The sequence below is a fragment of the Calliopsis andreniformis genome, chromosome 12 (genome assembly GCF_051401765.1).
Source record: "Calliopsis andreniformis isolate RMS-2024a chromosome 12, iyCalAndr_principal, whole genome shotgun sequence".
Classification (NCBI taxonomy): Eukaryota; Metazoa; Arthropoda; class Insecta; order Hymenoptera; family Andrenidae; genus Calliopsis; species Calliopsis andreniformis.
Genome location: NC_135073.1, coordinates 728,299 through 755,092, shown reverse-complemented (window position 1 = coordinate 755,092; position 26,794 = coordinate 728,299). Strand labels below are relative to the sequence as shown.

Sequence of the window (26,794 nt, the reverse complement as noted above, 5' to 3'; positions counted from 1 at the left end):
TTTAGTTGAACTACTTTTGGCAAAGAAAAGTGATCAAGACTAATCATGGTGTTCAATATCTTAATCAATTGGGCTTGTTCTAATTAATAAAAAAAATACAACGCATGAGAAATCTAGTTTTTGAAGTCTATTTGAATATTTGTTCTGCTTGAATTCTAGTAATTTCAAATAAATTTTCGAAATCTCGTTGCAAACCTGATTAAGAGCATTTCATATAAAAATTTATAAAACTTAGAATTGACATTTATTCATATGTATGTTTAATATCTTGCTCCTTCATTGTGATTAGAGTTTAGAAATAAATTGATATTTGAATATTAAAATCCATAACTTTAGTTCTTTTCGAAAGCTATGAAAGTATTACATTTCTCGACAATATTTTGAAGATAGAAAGTTCTTCGTTCACCTTCATCGAAAACGACGATATAATCTAACAGCTACTTGTTCTAATTTGCTAAACGAAAGGAAGCAGGTGATCGTGTTACACCATGCGCGTCGCATGCTCGCATGCATACGTGATAAAATCATGCACGTGCTTCTTCGTGATTTCCATGCTGGCACCTCAACGTGGGACAAATGAACGTGTCATTCTGGGACTAATGGTAGAGGGTTCTGATTTAGGATCTAATAGTTAAAGGAATCCTTCGTACATAAAACAATTGAATGCTGTTTTCGAGTAAGGCAGAATGCAAATAAATAAATAAAAGTAGGTACAAAGAATGTAAATGAGACGTATGCTTCAATTCTTTCCGTACTGGAATTCAAACATTTAGCGTACATACTGTGCGGCGATTCTTTAGTCATATCTATATCTATTATCCATATTCGCCTCACACACATGGACGTTTAACGTAAAAGAACAGTACCGATCAATTAATCGCATAAGTCGTAACACTGAAAGTACGTATTACGAAAAAGAAACGTGAGATAGATAAAGTGATCAAGAAAGAGAACAATCATATCGTGGATGGTGGATTGTGCAAAACTAAATCTATCTGGACAGTCTAAACAAGGATCAGGAGAGATAAAGGTTGAATCATTGTCGCTACTAGACGTGCAGTCAGATGCATGCGTTTAACCCGAAAAGAATACTCTAAGATGCTTCTATCGTGCAGTATGCATCATAGAAGGAGTTTAAATTTAAAAAGATCTGTGGGAAAGGATCCTGAAGAGCAGCTGAAGGGAAGCAGGATATACAGGATGATTTTTTTGGTTTTTGGTCCTGAGTTTCAGGGGAAAGTTGGTCGATTCTATGGGCGGTTGTTAGGAAAGAATGGACTGTATGGTTGATGGTCGTTCACCGGAGGACCTCGCTGAAGCTTACCTTCTTCCCTTGCTTTCCCCGGGCACCCTTCTCCCCCTGCAAACCGGGTGGTCCCGTCGGACCCGGCTCCCCCTGCTCGCCCTTGGGCCCTGTGTGCGTGTATATCACGTGCATAAAATAAAACATGACATTCTTTCGTTCGCGCATACATTCACGCTTTCGCACAACATTATGTACACACACTGAATAATCTTTTCGGTAATTTACTCCGTTTACATTTCTTGGTGTATTTCTAAATATAAGTCCGAATAGAAACATGAGCCTACAAATATGTCAAAAGTCTATAGTTTCATTAAATCCTTTGCGCAAGCTGCTATGGATTCGCAAATTAAATGATTTAGTTTGTTGAGGGGTGCATACCTTGTTTGAAAAATTAAATTTTAAATAAATGGATTTAAGTGATTACAAATATTCCACGATTGTTTAAATAACAAAATTACGCTTATCTTTCGTGCACTTTCATATTGAAGTTCATAAGGTCTTATATGTAATAGTTTACTATAAATACTAATAAAAACTTAATCATACTTTAATTGTCCTGAGCTATAATACCATTGTCCAAGTATACAAATAGACCTTACATCCGTTGTACTTTTTTGTCCCACACAAGCAGGACTCTAGAGCCTCGCAACAATTTTCGTGTCACTTTCGACGTTATGAATTCTATTTAAAAATTTTGTTTTTCTCGCCAATATTTCAAATGTAAATTACTTTGAATCTTAAGATTACTTTTACAAAAATCAATAAATAAGTAAATTCTTGCTTCAAGAAATTTTTAGTACAAGAATTATGCAAACATAACTGCAATAATTATATTTTTTATAAAAATATTAGTACAAATGAAGAAAACTGTAGAAATAACATTTACATTTATTTTATAAAGAAAGTTATAAAGTAATTCCAAGCATTACAAACATTTAAACAATTTCTTTATACACACTTAATAGAGTTATCTTCTCATTTAATGATTGATTTTAGCTTCTACCGTATTAAATTAATGAAACTGAATGTAAAAAAATTAAAACTTTCGTATTATCCTTTCAAATATTAAACAGAATCTACTCAAAACTTGACGTTTACACTTTACATGAAAAATACAACATTATGTTTAAACAAATAGAACTGACCTTTAAGATTCTGAAGCGTTATTGCTATCTTTACCTTTAGAAGTAACATATTTGGAACCCTCGGTGCGAGTCATTCAAGAGGTTTGACTTGAGTTAAGGGTGATAAAAAAGGGTCCCCTCTGCCTGATTTCAAGAGAGCTTCCGTGAAGAAATAAAATATTGTGGCCAAGAAAGTCATAACTTTCAGTGTACGGATACAAATCGGATGTAAAAGAAAAGAGATGGACAAGTATGATCTATCCTACTTCAGATAGTAATATGCGATATGTGTGAACTTAAGTTAACTCTTCTAATGCCGTGCCGATGTCGAGTCGAATTTGTCTGTGCCTAGGTCCTTAATATTGCTATCGTGCTGGTGTCTTATGTGGTCACATTTCTGTACACCCGCTTTGACGAATCCATGAGTGCTAAATACTGCTTTATATACTTACAAATTTTTCTTTAATTATTGCAATATGTAGAAATAAAAAGCACGTGACCAGCTCGGACTAGTTAGGTGAGTATGGATACTAATTTTGAATGCAGCTTCTTAACCTGCTCAAGAGTTTCAATGAGCGAGAAAAGGAATACCCCTAAGACGAAGGGGTAGCACTAGACTTTAATAATCGAAAGTATAAAATTCGACATACTTTATTCAATATTGAGGCAAGTACCACCAATCGATTCTTTATGTTTTTCCAATAAAAATGATACAAAATACGATACAATTTGAAGGATCCGTAAAGAAAATGTACGGAAAAAAGGTTCGTAAAATTTTAAGCTAACTTCATCAAAAATGATCCGATTTACATAATGTTTGGTATCATTTCAAGTGGTAGAACAAAATAAATTTATTTCTGTTACTCCCATAAGAATACAACACGTAATAATACAATTGATATTTTGTGACAAAGTCATAAATCTTTGCCTGCGAGGTTCTAAACTCTGAACCTGCATGCTGCTTAACATCGACGGGCGAGGAATCCCGAAGCATTCTTGGACCTGGGGTCACTAGAGTAAATATTCACTACTACTTACTGGCAATCGCTAATTTTTATTAAATATATGGTAATTATGCAAGAAAGGGAACACCTTGCCGATTTCAATAACTTTGAAACATATTGTTGGAGACACAATTTCGAGTAACTTTTTCCTATACGTGTTATCACCGCCCAATTTTATTTTCCGAAATATGTGCAAAAAATCTTATTTATAAATAAAAATAAGGTTTGTTGATAATTCTTGAGAAACTAAAGTCGAGCGATGGTTAAATGTATAGGAAAATTGTTTAAAATGTTGAGTTCAGTTTTACAATATATTCCAATTTCATACGATACGGTGAAGTAGTCTATTTTCTGCATAATCAATGATACATATGATCAAACGAATACATTTCATATTGATTTATACAGATTTACCCGACAAAAATGATAGCAAACACGACATAATTCGGATCATTTTTAATCATTCATATTATACCGTCTGAATCGTGAAACTTCGCGAAACTCAATTCTTCTACCAAAACTTAACAATTGCTTATTTCTTCGATTCCTGTCAGAGGCAAATCACACGTATTTACGAACACTTTAGTTTCTTTTCTAAATAACACTACTTCAACAATTAGTTCTTCTACTGACCATTATTCATGAGCAGTAGAGCCTAAAAGCACCTTCGAATTTCTAAATCGGTACTGGAGTTTGACTGTGGACAAGAAAATCCATAAAATGTTAGGTCTATTCATATACTTCGTCAATGATAATACTTTCTCCTTTTTCCAGAAGCCAATTCTTAACACATTGTGGACGGGTGATGTAAACTTGCATTGCAACGATGTAATCGTGGAAGTCGGGCGACGCAACTTTGCATCTTTAACATGCGTTTTGTTTTCACGCACTATACACTTCTCTCACGTGCATACACTACACACTTCTCTCTCTAGCATTATTAAAGTATATAGTGCAAAAGGTAGGTTAAAAGGCTATAAATCCCCGGGGACAGACATTTAAATTATTTAAAAACCCCGTCTGCAATGTGTTAATTTTGTTCCTTTTTTGTCGACAGCAGATAATTGTTATAGGTAACCATTGGAGCATTTTTTAGCGGTATTTTATAGTGACATTTAATTAATTATACGCAGTACTGAGCATTGCGAATATCATATTAAATCCACGGAAGTGTACTTTAATAGACAATTGACGAAAATGGTGAGAATAAGTCGACTACTAAGATCCAACTTTTATATTTCAATGGTTTCTTAACATTTGAAAAGAAACAGAAGCCGAATGATAAATCGACTTACGGTAAAACTCAAGTATCCAATGCGCGTGGCCGATCGTAAATCGTTTAGTGAAACGTATTGCTTTCTACGTATGTGAATACGAACAAATGGTCGCAAAAAGGCACAGTGAACAGACGATTTATCGTCTCTACTATCGTGTCCCTTCAAAATTAGCTCGAAACTTCTATCATATCGCTTCATATACGAGTGTGGTATACGTAAGAGTTAATGTTACAACTGTATTTAAGATTTTCTTCGTTCATTATATGAATTTGCTACACCAGATACGGACATACACATACGTATTAGATATCAAGAAATAATCGAACCAGACAAAAATATTGAACCTCGATTCAATCAGAATATCGATCATTGACACGCTGATGAATGGAATAATCGCTCATCAAATAAGAAAGATTTAAATATGATAATCAACATTAAAAAGAAGGGCTTTATTGCTTAACATTTGCAGAAATAAACTATTTTTAAGTGAACGATGTTTATTAACATACGAACAGTAGTATTTGATCATTCGAACATTATGCACCGCGATTAGTTTGGATAGTCAAAGTTTCATTGTATTATTTTCCTAACCGTTGTCTTCAAACGATCAACATTTTTTTAAGGGAGAGTTGTTAAAATATTTACAGTTCAAAGGATTTAGAACGATCAAATTTTATCAGTGATCTGTAGTAGCTGGAAACGCTTTGAACGAATACGATTACTGAAGTATTTATAGCAACACAACGCGATTTCTTTAAGTTAAACATACATGTGTAGAACCGTCAGCAAGTCTTCTTCGAAAATTGTCATAATTACATCGCTTTATACGGTCACTCCATGTTGCTTTGACATATTATACATATGATTATCTGTTTTGAAAGAATTTAAATTATACCACTTATATGCTTACCAGGTGGTCCTGGAGGACCGGCTGGTCCTTCGAATACTCCAGCTGAAAACTGTTCGCCATTCGTAGTCATTATTAAACCACGGTCGCCTTTATCACCTCTATCTCCCTGCAAACAACGTAATTTCAATTAAAGATCTTCACTGTTTCGATTGTGACTAAAATGCTGTATCGAATGTCGTATCGGTTTTTCTGAAATCTAAATATTGAAATATTCGTATAGTCACCCATTCATGTCAGAGAATTAATAAAATATTAGGTACCTACATTCAAAGATTTATATTTATATTTAAATAGTTCTGTTTAGGTATGATAATGTAGGATATTATAATATTAATCGAATTGACCGATTTTATAACATTGTAATCAAAGAGTATGCGTGCATAAACATGAAGTGTATCTTTTAAGGATGTGCAGATATTTGAAACTACGGGTCGGGTAATGATTGGGTTTGGATCGGGCAGGATCTGAATGTTCGAATACCCGTATTTTGGAATTCGTAACTTTATTCAAGACACGATATTTGATTCGGAACAAGACTTTTCTGACCGATCTGAAATTTTCAAGTTTGATAGCGTTTTCATACGTATCGTGTAGTCAAATGTAAGACTCCATAAAGCAAAGAGCAAGGTGTGACAATTGTTTTATTTTAAATTAAAGTGTAGAAACCATAATTTTTGAAGGTAAATATTTACTTTAGAAAAGGCTGCTTGGTTGACCCTGACCTTGACATATGTGGTCAAGGACACTCTCCTGTGTAACTTTCGGAAGATCTTAGACGTCGTTCATTGTTCATTAAAAAGTTACTAATTATTAAAGACAAAATATTTTCCAAACGACCATATTTACCAAAAGGGTGTTGTAATTTTTGTAAGTGATAATTGCAGTAAAAATTTGTGAAATATGTAGGCATCCCTATTCCAAAAGAAACCTAGCCCAGATCTAATTTAATCCACACTCGAGTGAAATTTAGGTTAGCTTGGTTTCAAACAAGTATAGATTAGGTTAGATTTGAGCTAGGTTTGCACATGTTGAAGTACAATTAGGTCTAATGCACACGAGCGATATTTTGACGCACGATCTCATTGCGATCACATGTCTGTCTTCGTTACTTGTAATTGGAAAAACAAAAAGAAACGTCTGATCGCAACGAAATCATGCGTTAAAATATCGCTCGTGTGCATTGGTCCTTAGTATTTACAGAAACGAAAATATTATTTTGGTAAATATTGCATTGTTTTACTTGTGTAACTGAATAAATTGTATTGAAAATATATTTTCAGACAAAACAAAATTACTTTTTATTAACATCACTTAATGGATACAAGCCTCCCATAATTTCAAGAAATTGATCAATGTGATCTGCATAATCATATTTCCGTTTAAAGATAAACTCAGCTAAATAGTTCATGTAATGATTTTGACGTATTACGAAATGAGATTTCATTCCGACTGTTACGCCACAGTCTTTCAGTATTTTGAGGGCCAATTACATTATTACACTGACCAGCGATTAATATGTATCACGGGTGTACATACATTGTCGCAAACTTAGGAATACGTATAAGAAGACTCAAAATCTAACCCAGGTCTAACTTAGATCCAAGATATGTGCTTGAAGATATTTTCACTTTTTATAGTTCATAACTTGGCAACATAAAGAATAACAAGCGACAACTAAAATCTTTTGAAAGTTAGCTAGGAGAGTGTCCTTGACAACATATATGAAGGTAAAGGTCAAGGTCATCCAAGTGGTCCCCCCTAAAGCAAATATACACCGTAACATTGCTACAGCCACGCGAAGTAAATTAATACCAGAAAACGTCAAAAAGTTAAGCTTTCTACACTGAAATTTACAGAAAACAATTTTTTACACAATGCTTTTATTCCTTATGGATTCTTACATTTAACTACACGATATGTATGAAAATGTTTCCAGACTTAAAAATTTTAAATTGGTGAGAAAAATCTTGTCCTGAACCGAGTATCGGGTCTTGAATAGAGTTTCGAGTTCTGAAATACAAATACTCGAACATTCGAGACCCGCCCGATTCGACTCGAGGCTTGGGTACCCGCCCACTCCTAGTATCTCTATATATGTATATGTCGGATCATGAACTATGCGAATGAGGAACAGAATGAAGTGTAGTGAGAATGAAAATAGAATGAAGTGTAATATACCTTATATTATAGAATATTATTGAAAATGGATGTGTAATACCTTCTGAATAGAAAGCATTATAAATAATGAAGTTTCCAAAACCAACATGTGTGAAACAAGTACAAAGCTTTTTAGGCTTGACGGGATATTTTAGAAAATTTATTTTAAAATTAATATGAAGTTTCGATTTTACGAAGAGCAAGAGTAAGCATTTGAAGAATTGAAATTAATGTTAAATCAGGAACTAATATTACAACTTTACGTTACAGACTAATTTTTTGTATCGAAAATACAACGATGATTTATATTCAATCATACCTAAAATAATGCAAACAATCGCATGAGAAAGATCATGTTTCTGTGAAGAAAATACAACAAATTTTAAAAAAAGAATTTTGATTCTTACACATGAGAGAAAAAATAGAAAAGATAATAAGAAATTGTATATCTTGTATTTCAGCTGTACGTAAACATCAAAAGCAAGAAGGGATATTACATTCCATTCCTGCAGGTAATTTACCTTCGGAAATATATGATTTTCATTATTTAGGTCCTATTCCAAGTACTAAAAAGGATTATAAGCATGTATTAGTAATTGTCGATTCATTTACAAAATTTGCTTGATTATATCCGACTAAATCAACAACAGCAGACGAAATGATAATAGGACTTACAAGACAATCTGTCATATTTCGAAATTCACGACAAATTATAAGATAGAGGTGCAGCTTTTAAGTGTCATGTTTTTCAAAAATACTGTAAGATAGAAAGAATCAATTGTATTATTATTCTGATATTGACAAATCTTTCTCCACCAAAACCTGATACTTGGTACAAATGTATAAATAAGGTACAACAGTATATAAATTCAACACCGTCGCATAGTACGGGATTAACACCGTTCGAATTATTAGTTGGTAAGAATATGCACCTGCGAGATGATAAAGAAATACGCAAACTTATCGAAGATGAAGCTGCTCATTTAGTCCAAGAAGATCAAATGCAGTCAACTCCTTCGCCTACAATTTTCTTTCGTAATGTTATGGCCTTTGCTGTCAATCTGAAACGACTGACTATCCCGAACTGCCAACCCCAGAGTTCCCATTGCACGAACATAGATCCCTCACGCGATGGTGCGTGATCGGTTAGTTGCGAAATATTTCCACCACGCGTTACCACGTAATTGGCAATGAAGATATTGTAAAAAGTGCAAGAGTTAGACTCGTCAAAGTATGGTAAGGGGTTAAAGGAAAAGGGCTTGAAAAGCTATAAGAAAAATGCAGAGATCAGGAAAACTTATGAGAAAAAGCGAAAGAAAACAAACTTCTATAATGTTGACGATTTGATACCTATGAAACGTATACAGTATGCAGCAGAAAGTAAACTTTATACAAAATTTTTAAGGTCCTTAGTTATCGAGTTACTACTATTTTGCGAAACGATCGTTACATAGTTAAGAAACTAGAACAGCACAAAGAATCATATTCTACAACGGCCGCAAATTACATGAAACCCTGGCTGTTTAATTATGTGACATTAGTGAAAACGGTAATGCAACTGAAAATGTGTCTGAATGTGAGGAACATGGAAAGATCGATGTTTGAACAGGATGGCCGAATCTTTAGAATCATGAAGTATGCGAATGAAGAGTTCGAGATCGAGTGAATAAAGTATGCGAATAACGAGTAGAATGAAGTATAGTGAGAATGAAAATAAAATGAAGTGTACCTGAAGAAAGGGAGATCGATAAAATTTAGAAAAAAACAAACGCTAACAAAAATTGTCACTCATGTACAAGAGCTTGACTTAATCGAATGCAATTGTAATATCATAATAAAGTATTTCCTCCGTTCCTACATATGTGTGTATATTACTATATATTAATTGTAAGTTGAATAAAGTAAAGCAGTACTCTCTGGTAGACCTAATATTCCATGATATTACTTACATATAATGTATTTTTAATCAACAGTTAAAGGTATACAAATACTTTGTGATTCATTCTTTGTGAAATACACATGTATATGTGTAAAATACACATGCATATGTGTGTGTATATGTACATTTATAAACAATTCAAATTCGTATGTTGCGCGTAAACCTGACGAGAAAATTTATTGAACATATTAGAAACAGTCGATCAAGCATGAAAATCCGACGTTGTATATTCATGAGACCATAACGTGATATGATACAACCATTATCGATGTAGAAATGCAAAACTAACAATACGTACTCTTAACCGTTGTTACTTCAAATGTGTCTCCTAAACATATACTATGTTTGGTATTCTATCCTAAGACTAACACTAACTAAGTAGGTATGTCTCTCAATATTATGTCCTTTCCAGTTTCCACTATGAGTTCCTGTGTTTTGCAAGGAATAGCAAGATTTTTTAATGATTATCCTAAAGCAGAGATGTCTAAATAAATACGTACTCGCAAATAGATCGAATTGTTTCTTCCTTAATTTCTAATTCGGTACATTTGTACTTAGTTGAAATTTTTATTGTACATTTTCGTCTTATTTTTTTATGTAGATTCACCCCTTTTCTGCTTGTATTATATTATACTCTTAATAACTGTAATATATTTGTAATTATTATTGTTAATTTTTTAATTGTAAAATACTGTAATATATTTGTAATAGAATTTATGACAAGACTAGGTATTACTAAGGAAACTTCCTCATAAAAAATACTATCGCAAAGAAGTTTCAGACTTTTACAATATTTCATTTGGGGACTGAACGACACATTTATATGAATACTAATACAATTAGTGTGAACTGCAATGCTTACAAAACATTGAAACAATTCTCCCAATAGAGAAGGTGAAGGAGGCATTGTTATCAATAAAGTATTGTTTAAAAATGATTAAAAATTCATCATTTAAAATATTTACTGCACTGAAACGTAAAAGAACTTTTTGTGTCACCTTTTTCATTATGTGTAATAATCAAATAACTGACAATGTTGTACTAATGACAATGAATTACTGAATAATGAATTTTGTGGAGTTATTTGTTTGTGCTCTGTGTCATATTTGGGGCTCTGAATTGATACAAATCAAGAAAATATGTGTTAGTTCGATTTTGGGTTCCTGGCTAGCCAGCGTAACACTGATTGTTAGAAGTATGAAGGACCAATACAGGACTGGAATCGCTATATCTCACTCTCGACTATATCTATATCTAAGCAGCTGTTGTCAGCCAATCGTTTACACTAACAAACTCGTTTCTATTTTGTAAATGTGACATTACATGTTAGTGAAATTTGATGTTTGGTGTAATTCTGTCCTTTTTTCATACCACCTGTCTTATAACTGGTAATCCAAGCAAAAAGATGGCTGAAGCGAAAGGATGAATCGACAAATGGAAAATAAAAATGTTACGTAACTAGTTTTGTTTTGAAGAAAATTGACTTGTGATAAGGTAGGCGTGTACTTCAGTACACCTCTTGATGCTAGGAGCCACGCGACAAATAAGGACAATACTTCTCGTGCAAACGCGACCCTATCTCTATAAAGAAGCGTTTCTTTTATATACAGCAGAAAACTCATCAAGTACCTGAAATTGTTCTTTGATGGACGTATACCAGGATTAAATTGAAACTCAATGTTTTTGAAAATGAAGACAGTTTTAAACATATTCTATCCTATTACTCCTATTAGTAGAATCATCATCCTCTCCATTTGTATTATCGTCTACTCTTTCCCAAGGTCTCACAATTGGAGTACAAACGGTTAATACAGTACGTATATATTACCATTAGAAAATTCGATAATAAGAATACTTTGGAAAGTTCTTTTTTTAAACTCAATACGAAACGTTATGAAGTAATAGATACTATAATTTAGTAATGCAAGCAGCGTTATTTTTCATGGTATCTACCTTTGAAATGTGTATCTGCATCTGATATCAAATTTAGAAAACTTCTTCGGTCCAATTTACTTTCTCAACTACATATTTTCTTCAAGGAAACCAATAAACGAGATGGTATCTGACACAATAGTAACGAACACGAAAATTTCAAAATACATTTTAAGTATGAAAAGATTCATACGCAGATCTTCAAATTTTATGCGTTATAATTTTAAGTAAACAAAAGATTTTCTAATATCCTTATAATCGGATCTTCTAATGGGAATACCCTCTTGTCCATGTAAAGCTAAAAAGAAATGTCGCAGAAGGAATACGGGTCTAATTAGCCAGATTGCAATAACATAGACTTTATTTAGCTTTATTGGTCGAAGAGCTCATGTATATTAAACAGAGTGTTTCTGAACAGGTGGTACATTTTTGAAAGATAAGATCTAAACACAAAGCAATGAAAAAAATTTATATACGTTTAGAAACATCCTGTACGTATAACTTGATCGAGGGGCTCCTTTTGTCTCTGTGTTGCACCATGACACTTTTATTCAGCTTTGAATAATATGTACTTACATATTTTTGTGGCGAATTAATAACTTTGCGACGAAATAGAACATAATTGGGCTTATAACAAAAATAATCCTTGTCAAATATTATGACTTTTTAAACTAAAGTTGACATGAGTAGCGACTATGTATAGGATAAAATTACTTAGGACGTTGACACAAGAAATATACCGAAAAGTCACTGAAATCAGTTAAGTGCACCCTACTTCCAATAATTACTAATATTTTAAGCTACTGAAAAAAGAATAAAAATGCGAGGGTATTTGCTTGCTCTCCGGGAAAGAGGTAAAAATTGGTAAGGATCGCTTTATTACGAGACCCAGAGTTTGTATGATCCTAAACCGTTTCTGTTAGAAATGAAACGTCAGAATAGATTGAACTTAAAGTGTATATTAGTGTGAATATTACCTTGAGACCTGGTAGTCCCGGTGTTCCAGCGGGACCTGTCGGTCCTGTCGGTCCTGGTGGTCCTTTTTCGCCCGGTGGCCCAATTTCACCTGGCGCTCCCTGTCTGCCTTCGTGTCCAGGAAGGCCTTCGACTCCCGGAGGACCAGGCGGTCCCGGCGGTCCAGGTTCCCCTGGCTCTCCCTGTTACGTTCCAAGAGCGTTACGTCGTTACCGCTTTCTTCCGGCGAGAGCCCTCGACAAGAGCGTCTCTCGGTACTCGTCGGCTTTTGCCACGGGCGGAAGGGACAGGAAAGGAGCAGCGGAGAAAACTGTCGGCGGTGAATATAAAAAAAAGGCAGAGAGAAGAAAAGAGAAAGAAGAGGGGAGACGGTAGATTCTGTGAAAAAAGACAAATAGGTGGAAGAGGATTGCGGACAGACACGAATAGAAAGCACGCGGAAAATGGTGCGTAGAAATGAGCTACATACATACGTATTTGTGTGCGTCAAAGGACATCTATCTAAATGGTTCTTACAAAATACCTTAGCGGATGTATTCATCGTTATATTTTGTAGCGTTTTTCGTGTATTCCGTAACGTAAATTTTAAATATGATACTGATTGTAAACAAATATTTGCGAAGAAGTAGATTACATTTATTATTATCTTTTATATCTATTTAAGTAATGACTATAAAAATAAATTTTAGGTTCTTATTTTTACTTTATCATTATAAATGTATTTATTTATTTAATGTTGAAGGTAAAAAATAATGAAGAAAACGTTGAACACTATAATTCACTATAACAATCGATTTTTTTGAATATTCTGTTTATAAAAGTTTACGGCAACGTACCCAAAAAATCAATAATTCATCAAATATTTTAAGTTCTTTAACAAAGCATCGATATGCTTTATTCGAGAAGTTTGAAAATTTACTGTGACACTATAACATATATTATGATAACAATTATAAATTACTGAGCCATAAATTTCGAAAATGTTATCAGATAAATTAACAATAGATTTCATGTTTGTCTGAGTGTACGCCACTTTGACATGTTTTACTTATTTTTGTTGAAGACCTCAAAAAAAATTAAAGTGAATTGTGTATATAAAATACTGTGTGAATTATGTAATTTGTAATATAATATTATAACTGCTTTGAACTTTTTCAAATCGTTTACACGTCTAAACGATAAAAGCGGAACTGATTACTTCGTATTACAGTGTAAAACCGATCCTCGTTATCGCAAATTGTAATTAGTAATCGATAATAGATTACATTGAAAAAGACAAATTCATGGTTTCTACGCACAATTTTCAATGTTTAGAGCATCATGCAGATTCTAAATAACACGTATTTGAGAAATGCAAGTGACTTTGTGCTGTGGATTAACTATAATTACCTCATTTGTACACTAGAACTACAAAATTAAATACGGTAACATGTTGGATATGTCCTACAAACACTTTAAAAAAAGCGATTTCAAGCATATTTGCTAAATCTATATAATACATATTTTTTAATTGAACAGTTTAGTTACAAAGTAATGCTTTCGTGAACTGACCACAAACCATTAATTGAATGATTTTCAGTAACATATTCTTATATTTTATTAAAACTGTCACTATTTGTATTATGATATTCAAAGATTTCCTTTTACCCTTCTATATAAATTGCTTAAAACATTAAACTGATCGATACACCTTGCCTGTTCCATATAAAGGCCACAGAAGATTGTAATTTATTTGAATTATGGAAGAAAATAGTTATGTATATAAATCGTATTAATTTTGTTGCAATTAAAAATATTTTGTGATAGCACTGTACAATATATGGATGTAATAGGTATTATAAAACTGCCGATACCATTAGAAATCCTAATTAATGATAAAATAATGTGTAAAGTGAGCTATTGGACTATATGTCTATAAATAATTGATTTTAGAATTTGAAACTGTTAAATGAAATGCCGGATGACTAGAATATTAGTGTTGATTCATAAAAGATCAACATGATAAGTGACGTTTTCGGAACCGTCCAAAAGAAGTTAGGTCACTACTTACGCTAATCTAGCTAAATAGATAGTTTGCTATTGCTTTTTACTATTACATATATTGAAAATATATTACTTATAATTAATTGAAAGTAAAATTATATATCCATTCAATATTTGCGGGCTTTCAACAAAAATTCATCTATTGCATGAAGTTGAATTTTATTCCATTATTAAAAATAAAATTAGGTCTTATCTATAATTATAGTAAATACTATCACTCACTATTTAAAATTAAAAAAATATTTTTAAAACAGATATTTTCACTATATTTATCGCTGGAGCGATGCAATTCTGTTTTACATATTTCATTATTTTTTTTTTTTTATATTCTTTGCATTATATTCTCGGACAAAACGATAGCATGTATATACTATTTTATTTCTCACATTATAGTTATGATAGGTTCAAAGTTGTAAGCGGTACATAAATACGTATTGCACGAGTGAACATAAAAAAGTAATTTAAATAAATAGAAGAATTTATGGTTCTGTTAAAATTTTAATGTCTCGCTAAGTTCCGATGCACACGACCGACTTTTTGACATGCGATTTCGCTGTAATCACGTACATTTTCGTTGCTTGTAAATGGGAAAACTAAGAAAACCATATGATAGTCAAAAAGTTGGTCGTGTGCAATGGTGTTGATTCTCTTTTATTTTTGACAACAGCAATAATCTGTTTTTATAGAGACGTACACAATGTTTTTATATGTTTCTTATTATAATTATTATAATTATAATATCAGAGATTAAATTTAGTATTTTGTGTTATCTTTTGTCAACGAGTACAACATCTAAAATTTACAAAATTAACTACAATATGTTATGATCACTATGCTTTTACTTAGCTGGAGATAATAATTTGAACAAAAGAATTTGAGCTGTCGATATAAAAACATTAATAGATATAAACAGAGCAGCATTGTTAACCAGCTCGTGAATCCTCTTACTTTATTTGTTGGGTGTTTAGCTACAGCCAACTAAACCTGTATTTATTAATTATGTATAAGCATTTGATGAAAGTAGTAGCCTGTCGTCACACCTTATATGGCTTTCTACTGCCAACAATTTGTCAAGTTTCAGGCGGCATTTACAAATTTTTATACCTTTATAATTAATAAACGAAAACTTAATTACAATTTCGCTGTTCCTAATCCTCTCCTTCTTTTAAGGTCCAGAATCGAGCCCCAAATTTCTCCTACTTTTAGCCAAGTACATACCATATACATGAATATGGGACAAGTACACTTAGCAGCAAAATTAAAGAATCATTCATTCTGGGCTAAAAAATTGTCCATGTCTGAGATGCTGCAATTTTGTGAAAAATATTTGCCGAAGTGAACCAAGGCTCATTTTAGCCTGCTGTAATTTTGTGAAAAATATTTGCAGAGATGAATCTAGGCTCAGTTTAGCAAACTAAAATGAAGCCACCACTTTCACATCTCTGAATTGAATTTCCTTAGACGCCCCTGTACATTCGGCTGTGAAACACGAAACAGAAGGTAGTTTTTCTGTGAAAATCTTTCGAGTTCAAACGTCTCTACAGACCTTAATAAATTTCTTTCGTGATCCGTTTTAGAGTGAACTTAGAGATGCAAGCCTCTCTTTTCACACGAGCCCGTAGTGAGTGACCTATTTTTTTTTTTTTTTTTTTTTTTTTTTTTTTTTTTTTTTTTTTTTTTTTTTGCTGAGTTATAATTATTTCATTGAAAATGTAATAACTCAGCAAAAAAATCATGGATCATTTGTTGAGGATTCGCTCGAAGAGGGAGGCTGTCGCCTGTAATTTTACACCGAAACGGAACGTAAAAAAATTTAAGCTCTATACAGACGTTTAAACTTGGAAGATGTTCAGAGAAATTCTACTTCCTATTTCTCGTCCCGCGACTAGGTATACATGGGCCCCCGACAAAATTTCAATTCGGTAGTGTAAAAGTCGAGGCTTTACTCTTTGAAATGAGCCCCGGCTCACCGCTAAAGCACTTTTTTCACAAAGTTACAGCAGCTCAAAGATAAACAATTTTTCAGTTCAAAACTGGTGATTTTTCAAATTTTGTTGCGAAGTGTAGTTTCGCAGTTTGTCAATCCATAAATGTACAGCACTGCTATAGAAATTGCGTTCATGTAAACAGATAGATATTAGTGCAGTTTTGAATTTCTTTAACACTAATTGTACACGATGTATTCTTCGTATTTTTTGACAATATTTCCTTAATAGTTACTTCGCATTTGATTTCGTCATGAATTCGGTTTTCTAACGGTCAGTTACATAAATGGTTGAAAAATATGAGTTGGTGCTACCACAAATACATTGTCAATTTAATCGACCGTTATATTGATACGTTTATATGTAAGTACATATGTATTTATCCAAAAATTCAGTTTATTCATTTATTATATATTTATTTATCAAAGTACAGACAGCACATGCTGCACTACATAATCGAAAAATCACATTTATGAAATAGCGTTCAAAGTAAAAAGAAAACACATGCAACACGCATGCATATACGTTTCCTTATACGGATACGTTTGATTTTGCTCCAGTTACTTAGAGATAAAGCAGTATATGTATAGAAAAACAGGGTCGTGCTTTCTCTGTTATGCTTCCAACATCTTTGTACTTCCAACTTTTGTTCTTTTTTTCTTTCTATACAAGCATAAAAGCCTGTAATTAATTAAAGTATTATTGAGTCTTGTACTGTATTTTTGAACTAAAAAGCAATTACTGTAGGTATATTTTAATACTTTTTTCTTGAAAACTGTTTAAAATAACGATAAAGTTTGTAATTTCGAAAATGTTGATAAATGGAAACAGTCATACAAAAGTACAATCTACACTGAAGACGATACAAGTCGTATTTTTTAATTTGCTAACATTTTGTTAACATTTTAAATGATAAGTATCAGATTAATGTAATCGAAATGCAAAGCACATGTCTAAGAAAAATTCGTTGACACCCATATTGTCATTGATTTGCAAATGTATGATTTTTGGAGACTCCTAACACGAGGACAGAATTAGGTCTTAAAAATCGAAAGTGCCAATAATAATTCGAAAATAATTCAGATGGCGTCATGACTAACGCCATGACGTTTTCATCGGAAAAATATAAAGAATTAGTTAGTAACATTTTCGTCAAAGTTTCAGAAAAAACGTAGAATCTAATATTTTCAATCTCTCAATCAGGTTTAGTAGTCTTCGTATTTTCGTCACATCATTGTTCGTTCAGCATAGAGCTCTTGCTCGTCGTGTAAATTGCCAGATGTCAATAATCCTAATATGGAGACAGAAATCTCTCCATGGCAGTCATTTGAATTGGAGATCGTGCAACTACGCGAGTATTACTATGTACCTTTATTTTATATATACAGTTTGTAATATCATTACATTCTATATTAATAAATTGTAGAAGTCCATATAGGTACAGCTCGTAATGTTACACTACTTTGAAAATTACAAAGATCTCTTGTAATATTGTACTTCTAACATTTTTCAAATATATTTATAATTTTAACAGTTAAATAATTTAATATTTGCATTGTGATCGAAATTCAGTAAATATGTACTATTCTTTTCCCAAAGTATTTATAAAATGTGTTCTGAAAACTTCTACAAATATGTATAAACTTTTGTGTCGACGAAACTCATTATTAGTTAAATATTAATACTTTTATATATTTTTTCAATACATACCCGATAACGATTATATTATTGTGGTTTCTTTTAATGAGGAATTTGAAATTTAATTTCAGTCTTTAAGATGTTCCAGAATAACGATATATATTTCTCAATATTTTTCCAACGATATGTGTATAATTTACAACATAAGGTATCTTAAGTCTTACGAAACAGATAACAATACCTATCTAATATTAGATAACTTTTGAACAAACTAGTGCTAAATAGGAATTATAACTTAAAATATTTTAAGCGGTACACTTTATGCAACTGTTTCCTATAAAATGTCATAAATGGAATATTATGTAATTACTTATGAGTAATAAATTATCACATTCCCACTATTTTACATTATTTTTCAATAATATCGTGATGTTGATTAAAAAGCAATTTTTCTTTAATTAAGTTTTTAAAAAAATTATTTTGTTATAGAGATTGTTGTAAGTTTATTGCACGACCCTGGAGTGAAAGATATATAAGAGTGAGATGATGCTTGGTATTTAATTGTAAAATGAGAAGGTGTGAGATAAGTAGAAATTCATGTTACGGCTCACGTACATAGAAAGAAGTTGTAATTTGTTTATTTCTATAGAATTCTTTCTCAAGACTTCTTTTATGCACGATTTATTCGATTTACCAAGTAAACGATATGTAAACGTACTTCTGTTACTTTAATTTAATTAATTTTAGTTACGTAATACATAAAATGCAAAGAAATTTCTAAATACAATATTAAATATTAATCGAAATTCTTACTAAATCGTTTTATGTACTGATTGTTTAATAAAAGGCCTAATAATAGCTACTATCATAGGCCTCTATACTTGATATACTATTCCATTATACAGAGATATTTGATGATAAGAGTATTTTAAAGAAATTACGATTTTTTTTATGTCTCTCTGACGGAGAATGTACGAAATCGAATGCTTGGAGAATCGATGATAAGAAAAGGAGAAGGAAGGGGCAGGGGCTCCGAAAGAGCAGGCGCACTTACTTTCAGTTGTATGATGGTCTGCGCTGAGATATTATACCCTTGCTCCTGAAATCCCTAGAAGTAGGTCAACACTACGGGTAAAAACCAAATCGCTACGAGACAAAAACATAGGGTTTAAACAGTTAGGGGGAAGGGGTAACCTAAACATGGATCGTTTGAGGTATCTCGTTTCTCATTGCTCTTCCGAATCCAAGACATGCCCAGAGATATACCTAAATACTGTAACGTAAAGCAAATACCATTACCAACCAAAAACCAAAGACGATAAAGTGCGACGACAAAACACTTTAGTAGAATAAACGCTTCTTAAACGACGAAACATTTTACTCCTGAATGAAATCCAATTTAATATTGCTCAATTTTGTTATTCTTTTTTATGTCTCTTCTTTCGCTTTCGTAATAAGTAGAATGTTATTCATTCAGCCATTCACAAAACACGAGTACATATATATGTATGTTCTATTTGTACGTATGAAATTTTTAACAAAGCGTCAGCTTAAAAATGTTTTATTAAGCAGGAAAAGACTTACAGCACAATAACTGTGTAGCTAAAAAGAAGTGAAGCGTTTTTACAAAAAGCAAGATGTCGTCGCACTTGGAACCAACGAGAGAACGCTACACCGAAAGCACCGCACGAGGCAACGACTAGAAACAGGATTGTGTCTAGGAGCGTGGGAATGAGGAATTCAATGATAGGTTTCAAACATGGAACCCAAAGTGAGGGCTGGTGGCAAGAACGCTACCGGATATGGAGATTAGACAAGGAAGAAGAGGGAGGAACGCAAATAGCTGTAAAAGAAGAGGACGAAGAATGGAGGAGGCAGGGTCGGGAGCAGCGACGACGAGAAGTGATTTCTGAACCGCAACACGAGCCGTGTTGCCTTCCAGAAGAGGCCGGTTACCTTCAGAGCGACGATTTCCGCATAGCCGAGCGTCCCGCCGCGGAGCGTCGTCACCGACCTCTTTAACCCTAATCCCTGTGCATTGACCCGTAGGCGGAAACATGGTTTACATTGTTAATCTGTAGCGTTAAAGATCGATGGATCGTCGAGAAAAAAAGTACATTACACCTGACACCACGTGGCTATCAAGAATCCGTATGAAAACGCCTCATTCATCTTTACAACGAAGCAACCCTGGCCAACCTTAAGGTCATTTGATTTACTTGCCGATTCAACGTTTATACATAATACAATTTCTACAATCTTCGTTACATTATGTTGCATAATCTAATATGTTGCATATTCTAATCTATACGTTCATTTACATTGTGCACTGAACAAGACGTGCCGAGCTAAAGTTATTTCATTATTTTGCCGATTAAACGTCATATTCATATATTTTCATATGCAAAACAGTGAAAGACTATTTAGTTAACTTTTAGGGGAGAGCAAACATATTTTCATATATGTTAGAATATTCAAGATGTTGAGTTATAGGTGAGGGATATCTTAAGGGGTGAGTCTAGACTATCTAAACAATCGAAAATCAAGAATAGTGAAACTGCAGTCTTTGCTTATTTATTATAAGAATTTAAAAGTTGGTAAAATTCATCTGAATTTCGTAAAAAAAATAACACTGCTGTCAACACGAAGCTAATGACACGGGACAAACAATAAAAAGTAGTGACTGTCATTGCGTCGATACGGATCGAATATTGTAGTATCGTATCGCAGTTGTATTAGGTCTGATAATAGCCATTGCTTTCTTGAAACATTTATAATAAACATTTTGTTATTTTTAATTTTGTTATATTTAATTTTTGTTTAACTTAACTTTTAATGTCTAAAATCATCCTTAAAAGTCCCAAATGTAGTCAAAGACTACATACCGTTACAACACACCATCAACTTTTAGTTAATTTATATCATGTAAATATATACATATACATATGTATATATCGTCGTTGGTTTGCTGAAACTATGACGCAACTAAGGAAGAAGAGTTTTAAAGTTACTTTATGTAAATATCTCAAATTAAGGAGTTGATACTTTTTGTTAGATGTATTACTTTTCTAGCAAAATGTATGTAATATTTTATAATGCTCTAAATTTTATGATATTTGTTAGTAATAGTTAATAATAATAAGATTTATAATATAAAATATACGAATATGACGTGGCTAAACATAGTTCCCACTACATAAAAAAAGAAGCAACTTAGTTAAGTTTCAAACGGAGTTATATCATGATTGAATTTCTTGTAATCGATATTTCAACAGACTTTTAATTATGTTTTCGAACTCGGCTTACGGATTTCCTTAACTGCCACGGGCAAATTGTTAGCGATAATCGATGCGAGGCATGTTCGGCACTCTGGATCGAGAACATAACTTCGGTTTTCTAGATGCGCATACTATGCAAATTCATGCATCGTAATTAGGATTGTCATAACGTCAGCTACATTTAACTAGTGATTCTCAAGGGAATGATCGAACGAGGCGGTAACGATTGCTGATTGGTTTAAAATTGTTTGCCCCTAAAGTGGAAGTAGACAAAGAAAAAAAGTGTTACAAAAAAAAAGAAGAGTATAGTGTTCCCATGGACCTGAAGTATTCCGCTGGATTCCATGCGTTTTATTTTTATGTATAGTTTAAGTTACGTATGTCTGTATTTACTCTCGATTTAAGAGCAATTTGCCGCGGTTATTTGATCACTCCCTGGGGGATCAACACCTTCAACTATTTCCATATTTAAATTTCATAATAATTCAAACTTTCTTGCTTTTTATAACAATGAGGTACAATATTGGAAAAGTGATCACTTTTGTATGTAGGTACCTGTAGGTAGAACTTATTTCACTGTTTGTTTGAAGAATTATTGCACTGAATGATTCCTTCACAAATTTATGCTAACTTAAGTATATATTTTGAAAAAATTGCAGTTTTAATTTTGCTTGCAGAGTGTAGTCAAATTTTGGTGTTTATGCATACTTATTTCAGTGTATCCTAGCTTTGTGCTAATAAATGCATACAAAATAAAGTATCATTATCAATGATCAATTACAAACAGTTATGTAAAAAATATAATTACAATATGTTGTGCTCAATGTGCTGGGACACTCCGACTGGTATTATTGCGAACCACATGTAGCATTACGCTTTTCATTAAAATGCAATACTAATAAATACTAATAAATTATAGTTAATTAAAACGATTACATATTAAAAAATGAGGCGTGGAAGTAAAAAAGTACCTTGTGTCGTAAGTAGGATACGTTTTACCAGTGCGTTTTTGTATATTGCGCATAGTTGAAGCTTATATGTATTCTTCCGCTATACAAAAATTATTTTTTAATTACATTTTTACACAGTTTGTCATTCATGAGAAAATTTTACACAGGCATTAATAGTTACATACTGTAACCTGTAATAAAACTTCATGGCATTACATACAAGATTGGACTTTTCATGTTAATTTTATCTTTAAATTACTTTCGTATCTACTTCTATGTTGTATAGTTCAAAAAGCATAGAGAAAAGTTTTAAGGTAGTTAAAACAAATATTTTTACGTTATTTGTGTTATAACGTTTCCTCAAAAAGTATGACTTACAGAGCAAGTTATAGTTATTCTTTAGTGTATATTAATTCTACGAATTTTTTCATTTTTAGTTGATATATTTTGTTAATGCAAGTTTAAGGAAAATCATGGAACATGCACAAATGTTATATAATTCCGAAAACACAGTGTATTATTTGATTTAATTCCATGATGATGTTAGAATTTTCTCTAATTTGCATTTGTTTGTAGCAGTTTTTGCAAACATACTAGTGAACATTACAACTCCATAAATAAAATTAAACGTAATCTACATATTCCTCAAAAAATGCAGACAAAAGAGTTATAGTTCTTTAAAAGCATTGATATTCTTAATTACAACAATTGTTTACTGTGATTAAAGTCTTGCAATATTGTAGCACATTTATTTGGGATATCTTACAATAGATAATGCTTATGTACGATGAACCAATATTTTGTATCTCCTTGTTATAAAAAGTAGAAAATTAACTGATTACGGATATTTTTCAAATATAATTATGTTTGAGAATTTGAGTAGATCTTTAATATTAATTCTATAATTTTAAGGCAAAGGTCGAAGTCACTGTTCTCGATCATCGAGCTAACGAGAAACATCGAGAACTTGTGTACAAAAGTTTATAGAAAATACATGGGAAACTTTCTTTCAATTAGATGGAGGTGAAATTGTTTCAACCGAAGAATCTTGCTAAAATTTTGGTAACGATTGTTTAAGACATTTTAAAAGAATAATCTGAGTAACCTCTACTACTAATGATGCGAAAATGCGTAGGAAGAGAAATTATTTAATTTCGACGGAAATAGAAATATATACACACATCTGATACATTAAGTGAATTCATAAGACATGGGAAGTGTTCCTTGTTTGCGAATCGTTAGTGTTTTTTTAAATGTCTCATTTTATACGATTTGTTATTAAGCTTCAAAATCAATGAAAAAGAAGTAAATATTAATATTAATAAGTAGATGACAGTATCAGTTTCTGTTAGTTGTTGTTAATTCAATTTATCTAGTATTTACAGTTGATTGCAACACTTGCTTTAATACCGATAGTAAGTTAATTATAAGCAACTATTACTTTCTTGCTATAATACAATTTCTATTTAGTCAAACATATGTAGCAACGGCAATTATTATAATGCACCTGCACATAAAACGGTTTTATAGCGATTCTGATGCTATAAAATTATTTAAATTCATACTCGTAACATTTTAACTGCTGAATCACACTTCTGAATTCTTTTTGGGTTATCCGGTGTTAATACAGGGTGGGTGGAAAATCGTAGTACAACTTGTCAAGGGGTAATTCTACGTAAAAAAATAGGGAAAAAATGTGGTATACAATTTTTTCATCCAAGGCTTCATTTCTGACAAAATCGAATTTAAAGTTTGCTCAACTATGCAATGCGATTTACTTATCGTGTATTCTATTACCGGTTGTCTCTGTCCGTGCATAAACATTGATAATGGTAGGATATTGTAGGAAATACCCAAATAGTTCGATTTAGAGTTTTTACGTGGTACGTTGTCTTCATTGTTAGATAAAGTACCTCTAGATACCAGAATTCGAATTATTTTTTAACATGACGGTGTCCTGCTACATTTCATGACATCAGTTTTAATTTAATTTTAATAGATTGATTGGCCTCCAAAGTCTCCGGGCCTCATATCTCTGGACTTTTACTTATAGGGATAGTTCAAAGAAGAATTATACAAAGAAAATATTCACAACATTACACAGCTAAAGCATAAAATTCTTCAAGTGTTTGAAAAATAAAAAATGATAAAACGTCAGTTATCTTTAATTCGTCCAGTTATGTATGCAGCAACGACAGGGGCACTCCAGGCATTTCCAACAGTACTTGTGAAGTAATACTTTATATTCAATTTTCTCGAAAAGAAAGCCTCTGATGAAAAAGTTGAATATCACATTTTTTCCTTATTTTTTTACGTAAAATTATCCCCCGGTCGGTTATGCTACGATTTTCCACTTACCCTATATGTTATAAAGATGTACCTTGTCTTTTTTTCGTCATAAAGTATCAAAATATTAGATAATATTAAGAATATACGATGTGGTTTATTACGGAAAAGCGGTATATAGAAACTTACACATATATAACTCAAACAAGAATTATTTTTAAATTAATTGTAAAAACATTTACGTTTGACCCTACCTGTTTTTAAAATATTTGTATGTTTCGATTAAAATGAATTGAAAATGAAGTTTCCACATTATCGTATTGCTTTATCCTTTTTAACGTGACATGCTAAATGTTCAAACGTGCTATGCACAGTGCAAATTTCGAAACAAGAAGAAAACAACTTTTCTTTAACGATATACCTGCATTTAGCCACAAGATATCGATAACAATATAATACTATTCTTCGGTTGAAACACACCTACCTGCATATTTATTAGATGATAATACGCAAACACTACGTTCTTTAGTGAGGAAAATGCATCGGTTTGCCCTTTGCATGCGCCTTATTGATGTTTTCTTGTGTTTCTCATTGTTCGTCTATTTAATAGCGCACAAAATTTGTATAACATATAAAATTATTTAATACATTGTTTTATATCACATTCAGAAAGACTTATTATCGCAAGAAAGATATTACTGAAAACGTAATGTTTTCTAAAAGTAATTAGCTTTCAAGAAAACTTTGAATATATTCAATTCACTTTGAATTTTATTCTGGTTTAGCTGCAAAATAATCTTCAACTCTATATTAGTTTATTGTAAGATAATAGTAAAGAAAGAAAAAGCATATTGGTAATCGTTTTTCTTTTTTAATAATTAGAAGCTATCGCTCTAGCATCTAACTATTATAAAGGTTAGGTCACTTCAACTAAAGAAACCAATTTTTCAATCATTATAATATGATTACTCTCATATTATAAATTGTTTTTAAAAATACTTTAAACTGATAATAACATGAATTATTCAATGGTATTATTTGTAGATAATAATTAATATTATGAACTGAAAGAGACCCGAAAATGGTTTTGAAGTAATTAGTAATAAATTGTGAAATGAAGTGTTGAAACATTGTCTTATCTTTTCAACAATTTAATTCCGTTTTCATTCGTTAAAAATTAGTGGAGCATTGTAATAAACGATTCTTTGAAGAATAAGCGAGAAAGATTGAGGGAAAAACGATGCATTTTCTTGTACGAAATGTACGTCGTTTTACGCTGGCAAACTGTTTCAGTTTCATTAGATAACGTAGCTAGATACCTTTACTGCGGAAAAGACGTCGAAACCTGGACTCCCTAGCTCGCCCTTCTGTCCCTTCTCCCCTTGGCGACCCTGCAAACGAAACACACCGTTACGTATGGTAGAAAAATAATGGTGAACCACCGAGAAACTGGAAATAAAAGCGCAGCGTGTTTTGATAAGTTCGCCTGGAATTTAGCTACCTAGACAACTTTTATACAGCTGAGAACGATCAAACTTTATTCTTTCTGTACACGCATTATATTTCTTTCTACACGACTATCTCAACTAAGCGCCATCTTTATTATGGCAAGAATCTTTTTATTTTTGCTGAAATTTGAATCCAAGCAGGAAATTTCCATAACGAAGCACCCGTAGACGCCTATTCCTCTATCAATATTTTTTATTAATCGTTCAAACGCCCATAGGTGAATTTACTACTCGGCCAGACAATCATTCTGAAAATGATATTACGTTGAAGAGACAAAAAACTTTAAAACATTTGGGTGCTATCGAAGAATTTTATTGAGTAAATATAATATCTACTTATTATAACATTTGCCAGAAATTGCAATTTTTTTCATAAAAATGAAAGGATTTCGCAGAAATGGTGATAATTAGGTCGTGTACAGCTAATATGATGATAGAAACTTCAAACGCTTAAACCTTCATATTAATTCTTCAATAGCCGC

At 32.2% G+C, this 26,794-nt stretch overlaps 1 protein-coding gene across 13 annotated transcripts in view; it reads right to left on the bottom strand.

The window, feature by feature from the left end:
- LOC143186325 (uncharacterized) overlaps positions 1-26,794 on the bottom strand; it is a 451,287-nt gene that overhangs the window by 76,606 nt on the left and 347,887 nt on the right. For 11 of the 13 annotated variants that reach the window (XM_076389907.1, XM_076389912.1, XM_076389911.1 and 8 more), the window contains 5 exons: positions 26,124-26,195; positions 20,247-20,321; positions 12,627-12,806; positions 5,622-5,727; positions 1,325-1,413 (listed from right to left, as the gene is read on the bottom strand). In XM_076389907.1, the coding sequence (XP_076246022.1) occupies positions 1,325-1,413; positions 5,622-5,727; positions 12,627-12,806; positions 20,247-20,321; positions 26,124-26,195 (522 nt within the window). Of the gene's footprint in view, positions 1-1,324; positions 1,414-5,621; positions 5,728-12,626; positions 12,807-19,344; positions 19,399-20,246; positions 20,322-26,123; positions 26,196-26,794 lie in introns of all 13 variants that reach the window. The other 2 variants (XM_076389908.1, XM_076389915.1) reach the window with 2 other exon arrangements.